This window comes from Podarcis pityusensis (assembly GCF_964106645.2).
Source record: "Podarcis pityusensis genome assembly, chromosome: 2".
Taxonomy (NCBI): Eukaryota; Metazoa; Chordata; class Lepidosauria; order Squamata; family Lacertidae; genus Podarcis; species Podarcis pityusensis.
In genome coordinates, this window is record NC_138029.1 from 74309214 (window position 1) to 74329572 (window position 20359).

Sequence of the window (20359 nt, forward strand, 5' to 3'; positions counted from 1 at the left end):
TCCAGAACACGGAGCTGCGGCAGGGCCGTCGATGGCGTTGCCGGAGACTCCTCCCTCTGGGCCTCGCTCTCTCCGCTTTCGCTGCTGCTTGCCCTGCCTGCGATAGGCCGGGCTCATCGCTCCGCTCTGCAGAGCGCTGCACAAAGGCGCGGCGGGACAGGTGTCCGGGGATGCTTTGGCTGAGCGCGCCCCGGGATCGGAGGTGCGGGGTGCTTGCTGCAGATCTTATCTTCCGGGGTTGCTGGGATGGCTCGCTCCACTCTGCAGAGTGCTGCGCAAAGGCGCGGCGGGACAGGTGTCCGGGGACGCTTTGGCTGAGCGCACCCCGGGATTGGAGGTGCGGGGTGCTTGCTGCAGATCTTATCTTCCGGGGTCACTGGGATGGCGGCAGTCGGGGCTTGTGTTATGTAAGCGCATCAGGAGGGACTGCTTAAGAGGCCGGACGAGGCTTATGCAATGGCCAGATACTCCCTAGGGGTCGAGGCTTGCAGTTGCAGGAACGAGTTTATACCTGTAGCCGCTAAGCCGCTAAGCCGCTAATAGCTGTGCTTCGCAAGACGAAAAAAACCGCAAGACGAAGAGACTCGCGGAACGGATTAATTTCGTCTTGCGAGGCACCACTGTAATAAATCAACAAACATGGAGTGCCTATCACCTTCATAACTTGCTTGTGAGCATCCAGGGGCATATGGCTGGCAGCTGTTGGAATGATAATTCTTTACTAGATGCATCATGGTTTGGCCAAGGAGGGCTGCTCCTATGTTTGAATTCTGTGTGGCTTTGATCATCTGCTATGGAAATATTTTTTATATTCCTAGGTTTGAGAGATGGAGGATTATTTGGGTCTCTCCAAGTTTTAGCTTCTGAAACCTAATAAAAAAATAATATCAATGATATCCCACATTACAAATATCTAAAAATTGTAGAATAGATAAGTATAAAACAAAATATGATTAAAAAACACATTTGAAACCGTTTCAATTTGGATTACTTTTTAAATCTTACCTCTGGAGATTAAACAGGAACAGTAGGAGACTTACTGTCAATTTTCTGATTGTTAATGTTAGCCTTCAGCATGAGAGGCTTTAAAAACAGGATCAACCTCTGTTAGAGAATTGGGGCTGCTGCTCCTTTTTAACACAAACATTTTATGTTGTGTTGACTCAGTCGCTACACTTTTCATTTGAGAGGCCGTGTTCTGCGTATAACAAGGAATGGTTTTTTTGGTAAAGCAAATGTAGATAGAGCTACGGTAAGTAGTGGGAGGCTGCTCCTGTACTTTGTCATAAAATACTTTCCACTGCAGGGGGATGCTGAAGGGGAGGGTGCATATAAATTAGATTGGGGAGAAGGACGCTTGTGAAGTAGCTACTTGCAATAAATATGTACCTATTTTCACAGGTCCTGTGTTAGCATGTTTAAAAAAAATTAATTTTTTTTAACGGGGAGATGAAACTACGCAAAATTCGTGTAACAACAACACTATGAATAAATTAGCCAGGGATCATCTGCAGAAAATTAACCCAATAAATCAGTACAAAAAATGCACAAGAGTGCACAAAGCTTGTTGCAAAGTATCAACCTTGCAGAAATAAGAGGATTGAAACATTATTTCACATCTTCAACAATATGGGAGCAGCAATAATTTATTTATTTATTTATTTATTTATTTATCAATCATCTCATGGCTAAAAGGCTTTCAGGGTGTTGTTTGGATGAGTAGTCAGCTGTAATGTTTATTCTCGGATCAGTTCTGTGCTTTGTGTGTAATGCTGCTACATTGCATAGAACTGGGATAGCAGTTGCTGGTGCAGGAGAGCTCTCTGATTTCCCAGCCAGTTGCACCACCATGAAATCCTATGTTGGTCTAGTTCAGGCTTCCTCAACCTCGGCCCTCCAGATGTTTTTGGCCTACAACTCCCACGATCCCTAGCTAGCAGGACCAGTGGTCAGGGATGATGGGAATTGTAGTCTCAAAACATCTGGAGGGCCAAGGTTGAGGAAGCCTGGTCCTAGTTAGTACAATTGAATGATGCTGCACTTTGATTTGGTACCTGGACAGCGCTAAATCATGAATGCTTCTGTGTCAGCTGATAGGAGCCAGTCTTTAGTATACTACTGCATCTTTTTAAAACAGATCTGAAAACAATGGGGGGAAAGTGTTTAGCCATGTGTGGAAGAAGTGTCAGCATCCTTGAACAGAAGTAATGCAGCATGTCTTTTTTCTTTTTCTTTTACAGCATTTATCTAGTAGACATAGTGTACAACAGAGCACATCACAGGTAAGATAAACTGCAGAAGGAAGCCATATCTCTTCTTCACCATGAAATAATTAATAAAAATACTGGTTTTTATTGGTATTTACAACTGTTCAGGACTACCAGTATATTGAGTTTGTTTTATTATTTTTTGCAGCAACTTTAATCAAGGGTGTTGACTCATATACAATTTGCTTTATTCTGACAGTATTTTGGTGAGGGATCTAGGCACTACACATAGATCTGTGCAGATAAAATGATTAGGAGCTGTGTATATATCCTACCAAGCAACTTTCATTTTAAATGGTATCAGTGAGTATAAAACTATTAAATATATGTCTAGAAAATGAAATCCCTTTAATTTCTTTCTCCAAATTAGGTAGATACAATACGCCCACGTCATGGAGAAGCATGTCGTCTGCCAGTACCTCACCACTTTTTTCTCAGTCTAAAAAGTTTCACTTACAATACAATTGGAGAGGATGCAGATGTATTCTTCTTTTTGTATGATGTCCGGGAAGGCAAACAGATCAGGTAAGTCAGAATCAGACCCCTTGCTTGCTTTTTCTGAGCATGTAAAAGATTGCTGGTCCTTTGGTTAGAAATCTGTTTTTACATCTGTAATATTGTTAACTCTGTTTGTGGAACTAGAGTTCTTATGAGGTCATGGAACTAGATTTCATAGGCCTGCCTCTGAATTCTGGGTATGAAAGGAGAAGCGAACTACTCCACTTTATTAAAGAGTTGTAGAAGCACTACGAGGTAATGACCTTACTTAACCCATTTTTAAGGATCTAAACTTCTGCCTATAAAAGAAAAACACAACATTTTAATTATAGCTAAGTCACTATAACTATTGTAATAGAACACGCTGTAGTAGTTACTCAATATTGTTTGAGAACTATTTTTCAAAGTCTGACTTACACCACAATTCCAGCACCTTGGAGAGCTCTGCTTTTTCTGACTTTAAATTGATGCTCTGCCTTTGCAACTCTGTTAGCAGAGAGAAACTTTACCCTTATGACAAGAGTATCTCTAAAAGGATTGCCAGGGGTCCAGCACCAGCCTGTAAGGGCAGTTAATCCATATTCACAAGGGGTTCCCTAACATAATTCTTACTTTTACTATGGCCAACTAGTTTTCCTCAGATTTGTGGAAAACGTCAACTAATAGGTAATAGTATTGGTAAGACCCCATTTTAGGTTTTGCATTGTAGACAGGACATTGCTTCAGTAAATATTTTTGAGCAGCTCATCCCGATCTCCAGGATTTGTTTCCTTCTGGCTTCAGGAAAGTATAACAGTGCAAAAAGGAAACTCTTTTGATTCATTTGATAAGAAGAACCAAAACTGATGTGAGTCCAGCTGGAATTGTTTTTGATATGGAGGGAGTGAACATTTGACAGGGTGTATTTGTTTAGCTCATATAATAGAAGTATTATAAATTTAATAGAATAAAGCAGCTGTACAGTATATTACTTCAACAGTTCCTTTTTGTTACAGTTGCTTATGGTCAGTAAAACAATTGACCTATGGAATATGCTGCCTAGGAATATAGACAGATTTTCTAGATTTTGAAAAGTTAGATAAATATATATAAACAGTTAACAGAGCATACTGAATCCCGACTCAGTGCAGAGTATGGGGTTAGAGAACTTATGAATTCCTGTCTTTCTCTATTATTTTGTAATCAATTATTTTCTTTTCTTAAACACATTATTGTAATTTAGTGGCAGAGTGATGCATCTTTTTAACTTCCCAGTTATCTCTTTAACTTTCCAGTTATTATTCACTTTCCAGTGAATAATTTATACTATTTTGCATAAAACAATTAACAAAATTATTTTTATGTCTAAGATTGAGTGTAGGGATGTTAAATTCTTATTTGCCTAATGCTACTCCTATATTTCATCAAATGTAAGAAGATATTAATTCATTCCCACCATGATTAGTGAGAAAGTACCTGGAAGTATTGTCAAAAGAACCATTGTATTTTCAATGTAGCTATACAGTTTGATGGTCAATGAATCTGGATCTCTGAATAAAGTTCCATAAATGTTTAGAAGTTCTGACCAGAATGCAGTATAGATAGTATGTACGATTGGTAATTCAGTGTTTTCTTATCTTTTGTATTTCAGTGAAAGGTTTCTGGTACGCTTAAACAAGAATGGGGGCCCCAAGAATCCAGAGAAGATTGACCGAATGTGTGCACTTTTCACAGTATGAAACACTTTTCATTTTCTTTACCATTCAGTGAAAATGTTTTGCAGACTGGATTGCAGTGTAGCATATATTTTGTTCTAATCACACCATAGTTTGAGCATCCAGATGTCCCAAAGGCAAATATAATTTTGAGCTGTTTGTATACTTCTGTTTCACATATGTGCATGACTCAGTTTCATAAGTATATTCCCATTTCTATGGTATAGCGGTCTCATGAGACAGAGTAATGACCCTAACCATGGTTTTTTATTTCAGATCCTGATTTTACTCCAAATAAAGCATACTGCAGGCAGATGTGGGTTCAGCAAACCATGGTTTAGCTATTAAACCATAGTTGCATGTCACATCTAAATCCAGCCTGATTGTCAGATAAAGGATGTAAGCTACGCTCGCATGGAACAAGGTCTTCTCATACAATAAGACATTTTCCCTCCCGCCCCCAACACTCCCTAAACCTGTTCTGGGGTTCCCTCAACTCTGCAGAGCAGATTTAGGGGGCATGGGGTGCGCAAGAGGAAGTAAGAGAAACTTTGCTGTGCAAGCAGACCTCATTCTATGCACACAACAATTTAGTTGAATCCCTCCCCAAAATTATGCTTTATAGTGAGAATCATAATTATATACTCATGAAGTAACTCCTCTATCAGGAAAGGTTGCAGTGTTTGAGACCTTTTGGTTCAGAGCAAAGGTGAGCAAGACATGACATGATAGAAGTTTATAAAATTTTGCATGACGTGGAAATGTTCATCTCCTCTCATGACACCCAAGGTGGACATCCAATGAAGCTGAATATACAGGCAGATAAAATAAATGCTTCTTCAAACTGCGCATAGTTATACCATGGCACTTGTTCCCACAGGAGGCAGTGATGACCATCAACTTGAGTGGCTTTAAAAGAGGACTGGACAAATCCATTGAGGATAAGGCTATCGTTGGCTATTAGCCATGATGGCTATGCTCTGACTCCAGAGTTGGAGTGCTCTTGTGATTCAGGCACAGGCCACAGGCATCTGGCTGACCAATGTGAAAACAGGATGTTGTAATAGATGGGACTATAGACCTGGTCCAACAGGCTCTTCTCATGTTCTTATGCTGAATTTGAAGTGAAAGGCTAGCATGAACATTTTTTAAAAAATTATTTGTACTGTGATAAATGAGCATTAGTAAATTAAAATTAACTTCAAAAGTGGATGTGGAAACACTCGTTTTCCTGCTGCATTTGTCTTTCGTTTGTCTTTTGTTTTGCCTGTTGATTTCTAATGAAGCATGAAATGAGAATGGTCTTTTCGTTTCCTTCATGTGTTTGTAGACAAACACCCTTTGAAAATATCACTATGGTGAAGGGAGTAATTACTTAGACTATATTTACTGCAGCCAGTACTGAGAGCGGTTTCATAAATGTGTTTTGATTTCAGCCTCCAACAAATGGAGCAGGGTTGTGTTTTAGATGTTTTTATGAAGCTTTGTTTCCCTGATATTCCTTTCTTCTTTCTCTGTAAGGATGTTATTGCTATTGGACTTCAGAGGTAGGGAAGCTCAGGCCTGGCCACCAAATACAGTTCTCCAGCCCACTCTGTTTGGCCCTTGGAATTCTCCACAGGCCACACAAACCTCTCCCAATGTCACATCTCTCAATGGCCCTGCTTTACACCTCCAATGTTTTCACCAGGATTGATTGTGTTTTTGAAATTTAATAATGTCTCTCTTGTCTGGATGGAGGATAGAGGGGTGTGTGTGTAGAAAATAGCCTACTGTTTAAATATTAAATATTCATTAATCCACCCACCTTTGCATCATTCCCTATCCTCGTGGCTGTTGGAAGGTTGCCCAGAAAGGAAACATAGCCCTTCGGCCACATCTTCTGCAAAACCACAATTTGAGATCATGTCTGTAAATGTACATAGTTTTTCTGTCGGTCTTGACAGTTTCACTACTCAGCAGTCTCTTCTTTTACCTTTGCGTCTGTGATTACCTCACTCAGCCAAAAATTAATAACTTAAAATAATTCTATGCTATAAATGGTGGCTCTTTAAGCTAGTGTTTGTTATCAAAATAGTAGACCCAGAAATCTGAGATAAGAGCCAGATGGGGCGAATTGGAAGGGTACGTTGTAGATCTTATATTGCAAAATCCAAGCGCAATGGTGGTTCTGGGAGGGGACCTAAATGCCAGACTAGGCCCGAGCAACCAGACCCTATATACATGGTTCAGCTACACACACCAAGGCCCTCTCACAATGCGAGCCTCAAAAGATCAAACAGTCTCTACCTATCACAAATGACCTTCAAACTGAATCTTTACATTCTAAATGGTGCCTTAGGAAAGGACCACCCAGCTAAGTTCACCTACCTGTCTTGAATTAGCATGAGCGTCATCAACTATATAATTGCCTCTGAGAACCTTCTCCCACATGCAAAGAACCTAGAGGTCAAACCAAGATTTGAGAGCGATCATTTCCTGGGCTCACTCCAAGTACAGGAGCTACCTCAGAAGGTCCCCGCTGTAACCAACTGTCAGGCTGTTGTAATGCCAGTGGAAGGAACCCACCGCCGAGCCAAATGGACCCCTCAACTAAATAAAAAAGTATCAAAATGGTTGGACTCAGTAAGCCTGCGGTCAATCCAAACCACCCTAATAACAGCTCAATCCTCTGAGGCCCTCCTGATGGCCTACAAGGACCCAACCCAAGAACTACATTAGCCTCTCAGCAATAGTCACAGAGCTGACAGGAGATATCGAAAACACCACTCAAATACAACCCCAGCTGGTGCAATGGATCTCCTATATCACAAAAGGTTGACCTGGAAGACAAAGGAAGCAACAAAAAAGAACTGGAACACGGATTATTCAAGCACCCAAATCCAACAACCCTGCCCTTTTCTGGAAGACCATAGCACTCACCCATACTAGTAGTCCACCAATGAGAGACTATCACATCTCCGCAAAGACCTAGGAGACACACTTCCGAAAACTACACCCCCCCCCCCATGCAACACTGGAACTGGTACAATCTAAATTTCTAAGATCAGTCCTACAAGTGCCCCAAAATGTTTCCAATGCCACGCTGCACCTAGAAACTGGACTGGTAAGAATTGAGGCTAGAGTGTGGCTTGCCACACTTAATTACTGGCTGAGACTATGCTCCTTCCTGTGTGGCCTTGCTCCCCTAACTATAAAGGATGACTTCCAAATGACTTGGAAATGAGCAGTGCTAAACAAAATAACAACCCTAGGTTTTACCCTGTAACTTTTACTTGACATGGGATATGAAAAAGCCAAAAATAAACCCATCGGACAGCATATGGAAGACATATAATGCCAATCAGATCTAGCCAGATCCCCAAATTGTTTCATCAGTGAAACAAAAAGTTACCTCAATTCCCAAATGCCATATATGACCAACCTAGAAGTACCAAAACAGTGACGGGCCTTCACTTTGGCCCGATGCCAGGCACTCTCCTTAGCTATCCAGGAAGGCCGTTTTAGGAAGGTACCGTATGAAGAGAGGAAATGCCCCTGTGGCTCAGGGCAGCTAGAAACTACTGAACATGTTTTCTTCCACTCCCAATATTATACAGACATATGAGTCAGGTTCATCCTGCCAATACTACACAAATTCCCAGGACGGACAGAGCAACTCTATACCTCTTTGCTACTTCAAGATGCAAATCCAGATGTAACATACTCAGCAGTCAATTTTTGCACTGCTATCATGGGAATTCACCGAAGAATGGTTCGGTCCACGCACCAGACCTAAACTGAAGGCTCATACCCAAGACCTGTGCCCTCTCTTGCACCCTCCCTTCTATAGTTACTTTTGCAACTGCTTGCTCTTAACTCTCTAGCTGATTTTAAGTCTCGCTCACACAACTCCCATTTTTTGAGTCACTCCTTTTACCCGTTTTATCTGTTTCATTTCCTAAATTCCTGCATGTTTCTATTTTAACTTATGCTGGTCTATGACCATAATAAAGATGATGATGGTGATAGTAGATTTCAATGGACAAGACCTTTGCTTTTTCACCTTTATTCCTGGGGCATTTGATATCACTTCCCCTTTCTCCTTTCCTTACTCTTCTAATTTAGCTAAGCCAATTTATCCATTCAGCATCTTGCAACTTCCAGATTTGGCCTTTTTGCTAGCAGCTATAAGCTTACAAGCACTTTAACTCAGATAACTTGCAGGGCTTGATATTCAGCCACAGCCAACCTGAGCAGTGAATAACTTGCAATGAGAATTTCATTGTTGGTCATATTTATGAAATGCAAATGCATGTGTTAATGTTATTCAAACAATGAGTATACAGTACTTTCACTCACCTTTCTGAAAAAGTAAATAGTACATGAGATCCCCACCCCTGCAATTTTCTGCAGACTTCCCCTGGAAAAATAGGGTAGAAATCCTCCTTCAAGAGGTGGATTTTTTCTGCTCCAAGCCTTCACTTCTCTATGACAAAGATAGAAATGTGTAGAGGTAGTTTGAAAATAGAATATACTTGTCATATAAATGTTTTTGACAATGATTTTTACTTTCTCCCCCAATTCTGTTAGGATCTCAGCAGCAAGGATATGAAGAAAGACTTGTACATAGTTGCCCATGTAATTCGGATAGGTACAGTACACTTATTGAATTTATTTTAGATTTTTATGCACAATCTTTGGGCATAGCTCATTGTGGAAATGCATTATATATATAAATAAGCTAAACCAGGCAAATCAATCAATGTAATGTTGTTGAGTACAGTGATTATGTGTGAGTGTGCATTTCCATAGGAAGTGCAGCTTCAAAGACCCAGGAGTTGCACTGCTTCATAACAAATTGTAATTGCTAAACCATCATTTTGGCAGAAGTGCAGATAACAGTACTTTTTGTGTGGAGTAAGACATAGCTATTGCAGCAGGTCTGACCAGTCCAGCAGGTCAGGTTTTAATTCATAACTTGCTGTATATAAAATCTGTAGGACAGGGATGGCCACCTAGCAGTCCATGAGTCACAGGCCCACCTTCCCCACCTGGGGTTAGGAACCAGATATTCCCATCAGCCTCAGCCAGCATAGCCATAGGAATTGTACTCCCAACAACTTCTGGAGGACCATAGGTTCCCCCATCCTGCTTTTACCAATTGGGAGCACAACAAACTGTGCCTCTTGGACGATTGCCTGGCAGTAGCTGCTCTCATTTATTTGGATGAGTGCCTGCATGCAAACGAGTTTTATGCTGCTTTCAGTTAAGCAAGTGCTCCTGTCATCAAGAAACGAAAGGTTGCCCAAGAGGCATAATAGTATGGGGGTGGAGTCATAGTTCAGCACTACAGCACATGGTTACATGGATAAGGTTTCTGGTTCAATCCCTAGGTTTCCTAGTTAAAATATCTGAGGTAGCAGGAAAGGTTTCTGGTGGAGGCATCAGAGGAATGTTCCCAGGAAGAGTAAATGGTACCAGACACCTTTTTCTTATATGTGCCTTCCCTGACAACATTTTGATATGGTTAGAAGGGCATGGGCAGTCTCAGGCCCAGCTGCTGAGGTGGTTATATCTTGGCAGGATGTAGGATTTCTGATTAGTTTTTTAATAAATAAAGTAGATTTTAGAGGAATGAAAGTATAGTTTCTGTATAGTTGCCACAAGAAGCTATTCACTTTTTCCTCAGCAAGATACCTGTTTTACTGTTTAGTCTGGATTTTTTTTAAAGTAACATTATCTTTATTTATAGAGTTACGTTTAGGTGTTTGAGAACTGAAGCTGAATATAATGCCAACAACTCTTTGTTTTAGGGCGCATGTTGCTAAATGATTCAAGAAAGGGTCCTTCTCATCTTCATTACCGACGTCCATATGGTTGTGCTGTATTAAGTATCATGGATGTGATTCCATCAATTTCTGAATTAAAAGAAGAAAAGGATTTTGTTCTTAAAGTTTACACGTAAGTTATTTAGTGCAGGAATAAGAGAAATATATGTGTGTTGTTTGTGTTATGTCAGATACTTTGCTGGTTTATAAAACATGAGTGCCATGGCCTTAACCTAGGATGAGGAATTTATAAAAGTAATTCAAATAGTTAAAGTGTCTTCCTATCTCTAACAGGTTATACCAACTGATTTTATATCCAAGTAAGTAGATCAGTATCCTATAGGAGGGTTAATGCATTCATTAAACTAACCAACTTTCTAATTTGTTGGCTTTGGCTAGGTGATACTGATGCACAATTCTTTAAATAACCAACGTGACTTGACACTTTCCCCATAGGTAAGCAAAGTGCAGGATAGAAAGAAAAACAAACTGCTCTCTGATTCTCTCCCCCCCCCTTCCCTACAGAGCCTTTTTTTGCAATCGGTTTCAGTGCTGTGTTTCCTGCTGACTGTATGTGAGCCAAGCTATTTTTAAGCTTACTCATTGAAAGTCAACTCTGATTAGGATTTGTATGTTTCCTTTTTGTTACTGATGGTGTTGTCAGTGGCTGCCAAGCTTGGCTTTTAGAATCTGAATAAAATACTGTTCCTCAATGTAGAACGGGTTCCCTGATAGCAAATGCAGTAATAGATGGCAAGAAAAGCAGAAAACAGCATAGAGAAAGCAGAGTGGCCCCTTATCCTACCTCCAGCACAATTCTGTAGTGGTGACTGAAGTAACTTGTGAGGAAAACCCACCTTCCTCTGTGCTCCTGTGGCCACACTGTTGTGTTTAGTCATAGGAGGGTGGTTCTGCATGGGAGTTAGAAGGTATCTTCTTAGTCTGAGATTTGCCCACAGTGCATGTAATAGGTCATAGGAATAAGCCATGAATTGACAAGCCCCAAAGTAGTAGTATATTGATTACAGATTACTGAAGGCAATTAAAATGAGGTGCCAGTCTCACAAATTAGCTTTGATTGGCACAGATTAGAACTAGCAGACAGCAGATTATAGAGGTGGAGGTGATGTGGATTGGGAGGGGCATATCTGCTTTTTACTTTTAAAAAGCCATTAACACCATTGCTAGTTGGAGTTTTGTCAAGCTTGGCCCTGAGAACAAAATCTGGAATTTTGAACCAGAAATTATAATCACGTATTGGGAGAAAGTAAAGCAAAGAAACAGGCATATTGTTTGTCAGTATCACAATATTTTTTATGCATGGGCTTTTGTGTGGTGAGACTTTTAACATGTTAATATAATTTAATGCCAGATTTAAATTTTGACCAGAAACCGTATTTTAGATTTTTAAAAATAATAAAAAACCAAAATTTGCCCTTCTTGGGTTCTTCGCCTGTGGTTTTCTTGAAATAGTTGGGAATGAATGCCTCTCATTCCATGTAGGGAACAGGATTGCACAGTCAATGCAAGATTGAACCCAGTAATCCCACCCCTCAGCTGATGTCACCAATGATTTCAGTTGGTTGGCAGGTGTGCTTTAGATGAAATGGCCTGGTGAGCCAATTTGGAACCCCTAGGAAGCAAAGATTGGTCTGTGGGTTGAAGGTTCCCCATCCCTGCTATAGATGATTGACCTTGCTCTACATATATTCTAAAATGAAGTAATTGTGTATGTGATTGTGGTTTGAACCAGACGTGGTTATGACAATATTAAGTTCCTTTTTTCTATTTCACATCAAGATTTTTTAAAAAATATGGTGGCATATGTTTATAGTTTGGTGACTCAAAAGGTCAAACGTTGACTTTTTGTCAGCAAATATTATTAGCAAATGTTTTTGCATGCAGAATCTGATTGCAGATATGAGTCCATCTGGAACTTCCAGTGTATCTCTAATATTAGTCTCACTGTATTTTCTAATCTGAACTAATGCCATGAAAGAAATAAATGTTAGTGCTGCTGCTGAATTTCTTAAATAGCAGATTCTGGGGTGAATATGTTTATTTTACTTATTTAACGATGTACCTCACTTTTGACCTCCACAGAGTGGCTTAAAGTGGCTTACAGATAAAAAACTCCAATAATCCACTAATTAAAACACAATGAAATGTAGGGTTTGTACCACTCAAATCATTTCACTGAAATTCCTGGCAGCCATATCAACAACACTTTACTAAAGTCTTGTTTACATTTCACTTGGATGTATTTTTTTAAAAAAAAATCTCAAAACTCCTTCATAGTACATCGAAGTTCTTTCTGTATTCTCGCTTGTTTTCAATATGCTGAGGACAGTTGCCAGAGTCCTTTTTAACTCAGCAGTTACTTTGTTTTGAAAATTCAGGTAGCATTACAAAAAGTTTTTTGTTTTTTATAATCACCACCTTAGCTAGACAACCAAGTGAGTTTCAGGGTCTAGCAGTTCATCTCCCTTATCATTATTCATAGGCTACTCTGGATGCCTTAAGAAATTGTACCAGAATTCTATTTGGAGCAGCACACAGCTAAGGCAACTGGTTAATTCTCTCACTACCTAATGATCAGGTAGGCAAACTATAGCTATGTGAAATACATTTTTAACTAGGCGACCTGAGAAATTACCATGGATTTCATGAAGATAAAAGCTTAGATATACTTCTGGTGGTATAATACCATTAAAATCTTAAAATCCCTTTATTTTAATGGATTGATAATTTATCCAGCTTCTTTTTATTTATTTTAAGCATATCTTTTTCTTCTTTGGCAATCACTCGTAGCCGAGTAAGATTGTCTTCCATGAACACGGTCTTAACAGTGAGTCCACAAGTGACTGTGGAGGCCAATTCTGGATCCACACGTCCTTCCACAGTGGGGACATAGGTTACTTGGCGTGAGCTGATCCTGGTGAGGGTTTGCCAAACATGCTTGTGGTATCTACTGGTGTCTGATCAAGGAAGGAAGAAATCCCTCAGCGGAACAACAGGAGAGGCCATTTTTGGCAACAAACCAATAACCAAACAAACCGTTCTACGGAGAGATAGACACATACTTGCCATATTTGCAGATCTCTTTGTCGGAGTGGAAACAGCTGCCTTATACTGAGTTAGATCATTATATTTCTTTAAATGAAAATGGAATTGTCTTTTCCTATGTCCCATGAGCTGACTTTCCAACGTTGCTTCTGTTCCTTACTCTACCTGACAAAGTAGGTTTTACTTACGAAAGTGCATGTAGAAAATTAAGCTATTAGTCTAAAAGGTGCTGATTACTCTTTAAGTCAGTTATGGGGAACCTGCAGCCCTCCAGATTTTGTTGGGGCTACTAACTCTCATCATCCCTAAACATTGGTTATGCCAGTTGAGGCTGATTGGAGACCAACAATAATATGAAAAACTCCAAAGTATTTGCTTTAAGTTCTCAGATAAGAGGACCAACACAGCACCATTTTCTAGTATGGGATGTCAACCACGTTAAGAATTGGTTCATAATTGATGTGGCCGTGGGCATTCCCTTTTTCCAAGGGGAGCAAAGTGAATATGCCTAAATAAATAAATACTGATAATGAACATCAGAGTACAGGTCCACCATTTCTGATAGATCTGGTGACTGAATGGTGGTGAGGCCTGGGCAGCCCTGGAGTCTGAGAAACTTGTATTCCAGGTCTACCCCTCCATTGTTTCTTAATTAGTAGACCTAGCATCTAGACAATGTCTTTTCACTCACAGCTGAAATCCCCAGTTCTTTCCCAAGCTTCCTTCACACCCTTCAGCCCATAATTAATTGCACTGCTTCTACAATTAACTTAACACAGAAACAACATTTTACCCCCCCCCAAAAAAATAACCAACATGCCATGATAACACAAGAAGCCTAAACTTAAGGGTTGCCATACACTACTTGAACCCCTCTTCCACCAGCAAAATAACCGTACTGGGTTACTTTGCAAGGCTAACATAATACACACTCTCTTAGCTCTGGTTCTTGCAATACTGATATAATAATGATGGACTTTTATCTGTATTGGCACTGGTAATTTTTTTAATATTTACAAACTCATGTGGGGCAGGGGGATGACATTCTTTGTATGAATAAAGATCTGAGTTAGAAAGACTACAAACTCCTAACTTGGTTGCTACTTTTCCCCCTCCCTTTCCCCCTTTTTATTTAACACATTACTCCCCAGTCAAGCTAAACTAAAATTATGGATTGTTTTTTAAGAAGCACCAAACAGTTCTTTATTATGGAAGACCAGCGTAAAAAGGCTTAAAAACATACCAAGAATCTAGACAATGGGTGCTTCACTTTAGCCTTCTCTTTTTATCTACTTGGCTAGTTCTGCTTTGCAAAATGTTAGTCATTGTTGTGAACTCATTCGTTGGCTAAAAACACTCAAATGTGGGTACAGGCTAGTTTCTCCCCAATTTTTTTTTTTAAATGAAGAGAATAGCTCCTGCACATTTTGCCTTACAAATTGTGTTCCACATATTCTTGAAAGTTAGATCTTTTAAAAGGAAAGCTGGGAATCTGGGGAACATTGTTAATCTGGGGGCAGGGATCCCTTTTGTGGATGCTTATGGATGTAGCTGCACACGTACACTGGTGATTCTAAAGTGTGAAGAGGGGGAAGCACAGCTCCAAATATGCAATGTGCCAAGAAGCTTCAGATGCCTTTCAATACCAGTAGTGTTTCCACGAGCTTCAAGCATATGGCACGGGAAAGACTTGTCATATTTTCTATACTGTTTAAGATTTGCATGGGTTTTTTTCCTTCTGATAATGTATTGCTGTTCAACAAAGTTGTTGTTTTTAAAAAAAGGATCCAGTGTGTAGACTATGTATGTATGCATTCAGTCATAAGGTAAAGTCATAAAGGTAACACTAGACTATACTTTTTCAGGTGCAACAATGAAAATGAATGGTATCAGATCCATGAAAATATTATTCGCAAATCTAGCACCAAATATACAGCACCCAGCTCAAACTATGGTAATATTTAACTTTACTTCTATTAGAAATACATAATTTCTTTGCAGCAGATACTTTGAGTCATGAAAACGTTATTTAGGGAACGTTGTTTGGGGAAGCTTTTAATGTTTATGCATTACTGTATTTTAATATTTTGTTGGAAGCCACTCAGAGTGGCTGGGGAAGCCCAGCTAGATGGGCGGGGTATAACTAATAAATTATTATCATATTATTATTATAAAAGCCTGTGCATTACAGAATTTTCATAAATGAAAATGAGTCATCCATGACCTTCACCACAGCGTTTTATAGTTTTACTTTGGGACTTTTCATAACATTTTGGGTAGGTGATCTATTAATAGTTTTCCTTTCTGATACATTCTGGACTATCAATGATTTTTCATTTTCTTAAATGGAACACTCCCTAGTCCCAAATATTGAAGAGAGGTGGTTCTTCTCAGGTTGGCCTGTGAGTAATCCACATAGAAGTGTTACTCAAGGCAGGGACTTGAGAAATGTAGCCTTCAGTTTAAGTCCCTGCCTTTGCCCCAAACCAATGTGGTTCTTCCTCTCCTATTTTACTTGCCCTTTTGTTCAGGTTTTCCTATCCATTAAAAAAAAAAATCAAATCAAAGTGAAGGTCTGTCAGAAGATACTGGAACAGAGATCTGGTTCACATAAACCTATAAGCTGAGCCACTACAGGGGATACTACAGGGTTCGGAGGCTGCAACTGGTGCTCCTTACCATGCCAGTGCTAAAGGCAAACTAGCTGCCCGCTAGCCACAGAGCCAGCTTTAAGGTCATGCTATGTACATATAAAATCCTAAATAACTCAGATTGAAGTTACTTGAAAAACCGGAAAGGGCACTAAAATCATCAAAGGAAATCTAGCTAGTTTTGCCATGGCCTGATAATTATCAGTTGTTGTAACATGGAGTGCTGTCTCTCCTGAAATGTGGGCGTCCCCATTCATTTTAGTATTCCACCGGCTCTACATTGAACTTAGCTGAAGGATGAACTGAAATAAAGGATGCAGCAGCAACAGCTGATTTCACATGGAAGTGTTTTTGCAACCTCAAGAATGGGGAACCTTTGGCTCTCCAGTTGCTGAACTCCCATCAGTCCCAGCCAGCAGTAGTGAGATGTGAAAATTTGAACTGGTACAAAATGTCTCAGTTTCATTTAAGTAGACTTTCTTACTTTGATTAGTTTTGATAATAAAACCACAATTCTAAAGCTAGAGGAACATGTTGAACCTTAGATGCTATAAACTTAATTTTGTTCCTGGGAAGAAAATTCAGTATACAACTTTATATTACAAAGCCTACCCAATAGAGGTGACCACTAGCTTTTTACCTGCAAATCCATGCTGTGAAACCTAGTTCAGTGTAGAAGTAGTCAATAATTAAAGAATCAGAGTTCATTACAAGGTATATGGTCCCAGTGGGCCCATTTACAAATAGTAAAGAGAAATTGTTTAGGGAGAATTGCCTCTTTCTCCCATTTGTGTTAATAGCCAATTAGAGATATGTTCCATGATGAAATTTAATTTGTTTCCCTCCCCATGCAACACCCTGGTCAATATGTACAAGCCATATCTGTTTTATAGTTACCATTGCTGTTGCTTTTCAAATATTGCTGGCCGTTGTTCTTGGAATAATAATAATAATTAGTAATAATCAGTATGAAGTTCAGAAGAAAACACACAGTTTTAGCAGCTTTAAAGCAGCATTATTTTCATTGTAGTTGCACATATCAGGTACTTGGGCACATTTGCAGGAGTCTGGATTATAAAAGGCATTAAGAACAGCTAAAGGCAAATTAAGCTGTTAGCAAATTATGGCAGCAGGTTAAAAAGCACAATGAGCAAGTAAAGGGAAATCTGATGCTCTGCCGAGACTAAATAATCCATTGCTTCTCTGCTGAATGAATTTAAGAGATAATATGAAAATCAGACAAATTTTGATGGGGATTTAAATTTGTCCTGACAGCTGTAGATGGTGGTTGCCACAGTGTCTCTGAAAGGGTTTTTAATAATAATAATAATAATAATAATAATAATAATAATGTTAAAGTGCTATCTTGGTAGCAGAGGAATGCAAATATTAGAATTATACAAAGATGTAGATGAAACTAGAGTTTGTCATATAAAATCAACCCTAACAAATTCATATTATGGAGAAAAATACCTTGATGAACACTTCTGCCAATTTGAGGTACACTGCTCTGTAAGTACTCCCAGTCCCCAAAAGTTTGCAATCTCTAGAGAGCAAAAGGAGTTTTACATTGGAATAGTGCAAGAGGCAAAGCGGGTGAGTTTGTGGATTTTTGCTTGAAGCTGCTTTTTACTGTTTGGAGTCTGGCTATTTGCCTGTTGGTTGTTTGGTGTTTTTCAGCTGCTACCATGTGCTTTGGCACATGGTTGTGGTGGGCAGTTCTTCTGCCTTTCAAGTGAGTCACTGAGTTAGTTGGGGGCATGGCCTGGAGTGGCACAGCTCTGTAAGTTGTCTTCCAGTCCCAGGGAGCATACAGGATGAGCAACACAAAGGGACTTCCAGAAACACACATTCAGGATGTGACAGAAAGCTTGCCAATACTCATCAAGCTCTTTGACCATCATCCTTTCCTGCCCATCAATCTACCAGAAAAGCATAACATGTGAGGTCTGAGCTGTTTGCTGCAACTCAGACCACAGAGCTCTTACAAGCCACTACTGAATTCCTATATGAATAATTTAGGAACTTTCACCACTGTAACTAAGCCAAGTTTTACTGCCTGTGTTTTCTGACTGATGTGTGGGAAAACGCATGAACCTGAACTTTGAAGAGTTTGTAAGTAAACCAGACTTTAACTTACCAAATGTGTAGTCTTTTCCTATGCTAGGGGAAGAGAGGAACTTCAGAAGGAATTCAGAAGAGGATATTTTAAAGGTCTAACAGCCTATATTTCCACATATTATTTTGCTTCATATTTTGTGAATTTAAATCTCTGCTGGAGTTCTCTCACCAATGGGTACTTGCCCTAAACCTGGATCTTGGTGTCCAGGGAATTCTCATTTTATATACCTATTTTTTCCACCAACAAAAAATACCTAAGGGACAGTCCCCAACAGCTCAGTGAGGGGCTGACAATGCTCAGTGGTCATGCAAGAGGGGAGGAAAACAGGGGAGGAAGAACCAAAAGGAGCATTCTGGAAGAGGACATAGCTGACTGTCTTTAATGTTTTAATAAAATAGTTGTACTTTTTTGCAGGACTTATCATTTCTCTTCAGCTTCTTCGTGGAGAAATGGAGCAGATTCGGAGGGAGTATCCTATGATATTTAACAGAGGGGTGGCTATTACCAGAAAAATTGGTTTTCCAGATGTTATCATGCCTGGTAAGTGAATGAAAATTCTATTCATTTGTTTGTAGTACTTTAACCGTGATAATTGTCACTGAAGATAGGGCAGTAGGATGAGCACTTTTATTCTCTACCCGCCCCCCCCAATAATAAATTTGAGTGACAAATGTGTATTGCATGAAAGTGCTCATTTTAGTTGTAAAGCAGTACAATTTTGAACGTAAATATAATAACCCCCTCTCTAATTATTCTATATAGATTTTGTGTGGAGTTCATGATGCTTGCTACTTCATTCCTCCAGTAGTATGAGGAAAGAAGAGAGGGGTAACAGGGATAGCATAGTGCCTGAAGCAAAATATGTGAGGTAGCACACATTCAGATGAAATTGTGTTAGTTGCTATTCTAGTATCAGGTTGCACCAAGGCCTCATGGGAAGCAAAAACATAAAGAAATACAATGGTTCATTCTCTGTTCAATGCAAATACAAAAACTAGAGTATTACTGTGTTCACACATAAATTTAAACTGTGTTTTAATGTTAGGAAATTGTACCACAGCTGGCTTACATGCCCTGTTCCCCACCACCTCTGGCATGAGTGTGAGGAGGAATTTGGACAGTAGAAACAAGCTTGGTCTTGATTATGGTTAGTGGGAACAAACTAAATTTAAACCCTAGTTTATGAAGCTGACATGTTTTCACCAACCATAGCCAAGATTAATCACAGTTTAGGATTTGAACATAATGCTAAACTGTGATTAATCTAAAATGAAAACAAAAGCTTTCAATCTTGTTGTGGCTGCACCAGAGGAGGGATGGAGAAGTGTACTAAAGTATGGTTTAGCATTTTATATGATTTGGATCCATGTATGTTGGTAACAACAACAACGAAAGAAGCATATGCCTTCTGAACTGTGTTCGGAATTCAAATTGCTCTACAACTTGTTCCATGCATGCAAGGGTCCTTTTGGACGTTGGTTCCTTGAACAGCATCATCCCGTGTTGCATAGCAAACAACTGTAAAACTAAGGGTTTAACTAATCTAGTTTGTGACTGGGCATCGAAGATTTACTTTAAAGAAAAGAGAGACCCACTGGATAATGGCAAATTCTTAGTCTTGTGCAAAGTAGCTCTTTGATCCCTGCTTGTGCCCTATGTATAAACACAAATTTCTGGTCAATCTACCCTACGAGCAAGTTTGCTTATCAAAATAGCATCTCTTCTCTTTACCACATTTGAAGTCTTATTTTGAGTGTCTGATGAAAAGCGCATGTATCATCTTTTAACTGTGAGTGATGTTGGGTTTTATTTCTCTTTCTCTTGTCTAAAGTTTCCTAGCTCTTTGTTTACTTTCCCTTCATTCTCTCCCCTTTCTTAATGGCGCAGAGATGAAGATAGTTGGGTGTAAGTTTTTGCTTTACTGTGTTCTGTCCATTTATTGCTTGCTGTTTTCCCATTCCTGCACCATACTTTTCATGGAATGCTTGAGGCTGATAAAGATTAACAAATCAACAACTTTGCAGGAAGACTATATGCTGGGCATTTCTCACTTGAGGGGTTGCACAAACCCCTTTTATACAGTCTGGCTCATTCTGACTAAGGGGTCATCCACACTTCGCTCATCCCACCACTTTCCCTGCGGAAAAGCCACTGTTTACAGATGAATCGGAGCAAACCTCTATTGGGTTTTCTCTGGATTGACATTTGCTCCGATTTAGTGCTGGAAAGCACAGGACAAATGGAAAATTGC

At 39.5% G+C, this 20359-nt stretch overlaps 1 protein-coding gene across 6 annotated transcripts in view; it reads left to right on the forward strand.

Annotated features, from left to right (window-relative positions):
• DOCK3 (dedicator of cytokinesis 3) overlaps positions 1-20359 on the forward strand; it is a 138096-nt gene that overhangs the window by 39996 nt on the left and 77741 nt on the right. For all 6 annotated transcript variants that reach the window (XM_080996384.1, XM_080996383.1, XM_080996379.1 and 3 more), the window contains exons 8-14: positions 2241-2282; positions 2638-2792; positions 4396-4477; positions 9032-9092; positions 10255-10402; positions 15201-15289; positions 18523-18648. In XM_080996384.1, the coding sequence (XP_080852510.1) occupies positions 2241-2282; positions 2638-2792; positions 4396-4477; positions 9032-9092; positions 10255-10402; positions 15201-15289; positions 18523-18648 (703 nt within the window). The remainder of the gene's footprint in view (positions 1-2240; positions 2283-2637; positions 2793-4395; positions 4478-9031; positions 9093-10254; positions 10403-15200; positions 15290-18522; positions 18649-20359) is intronic.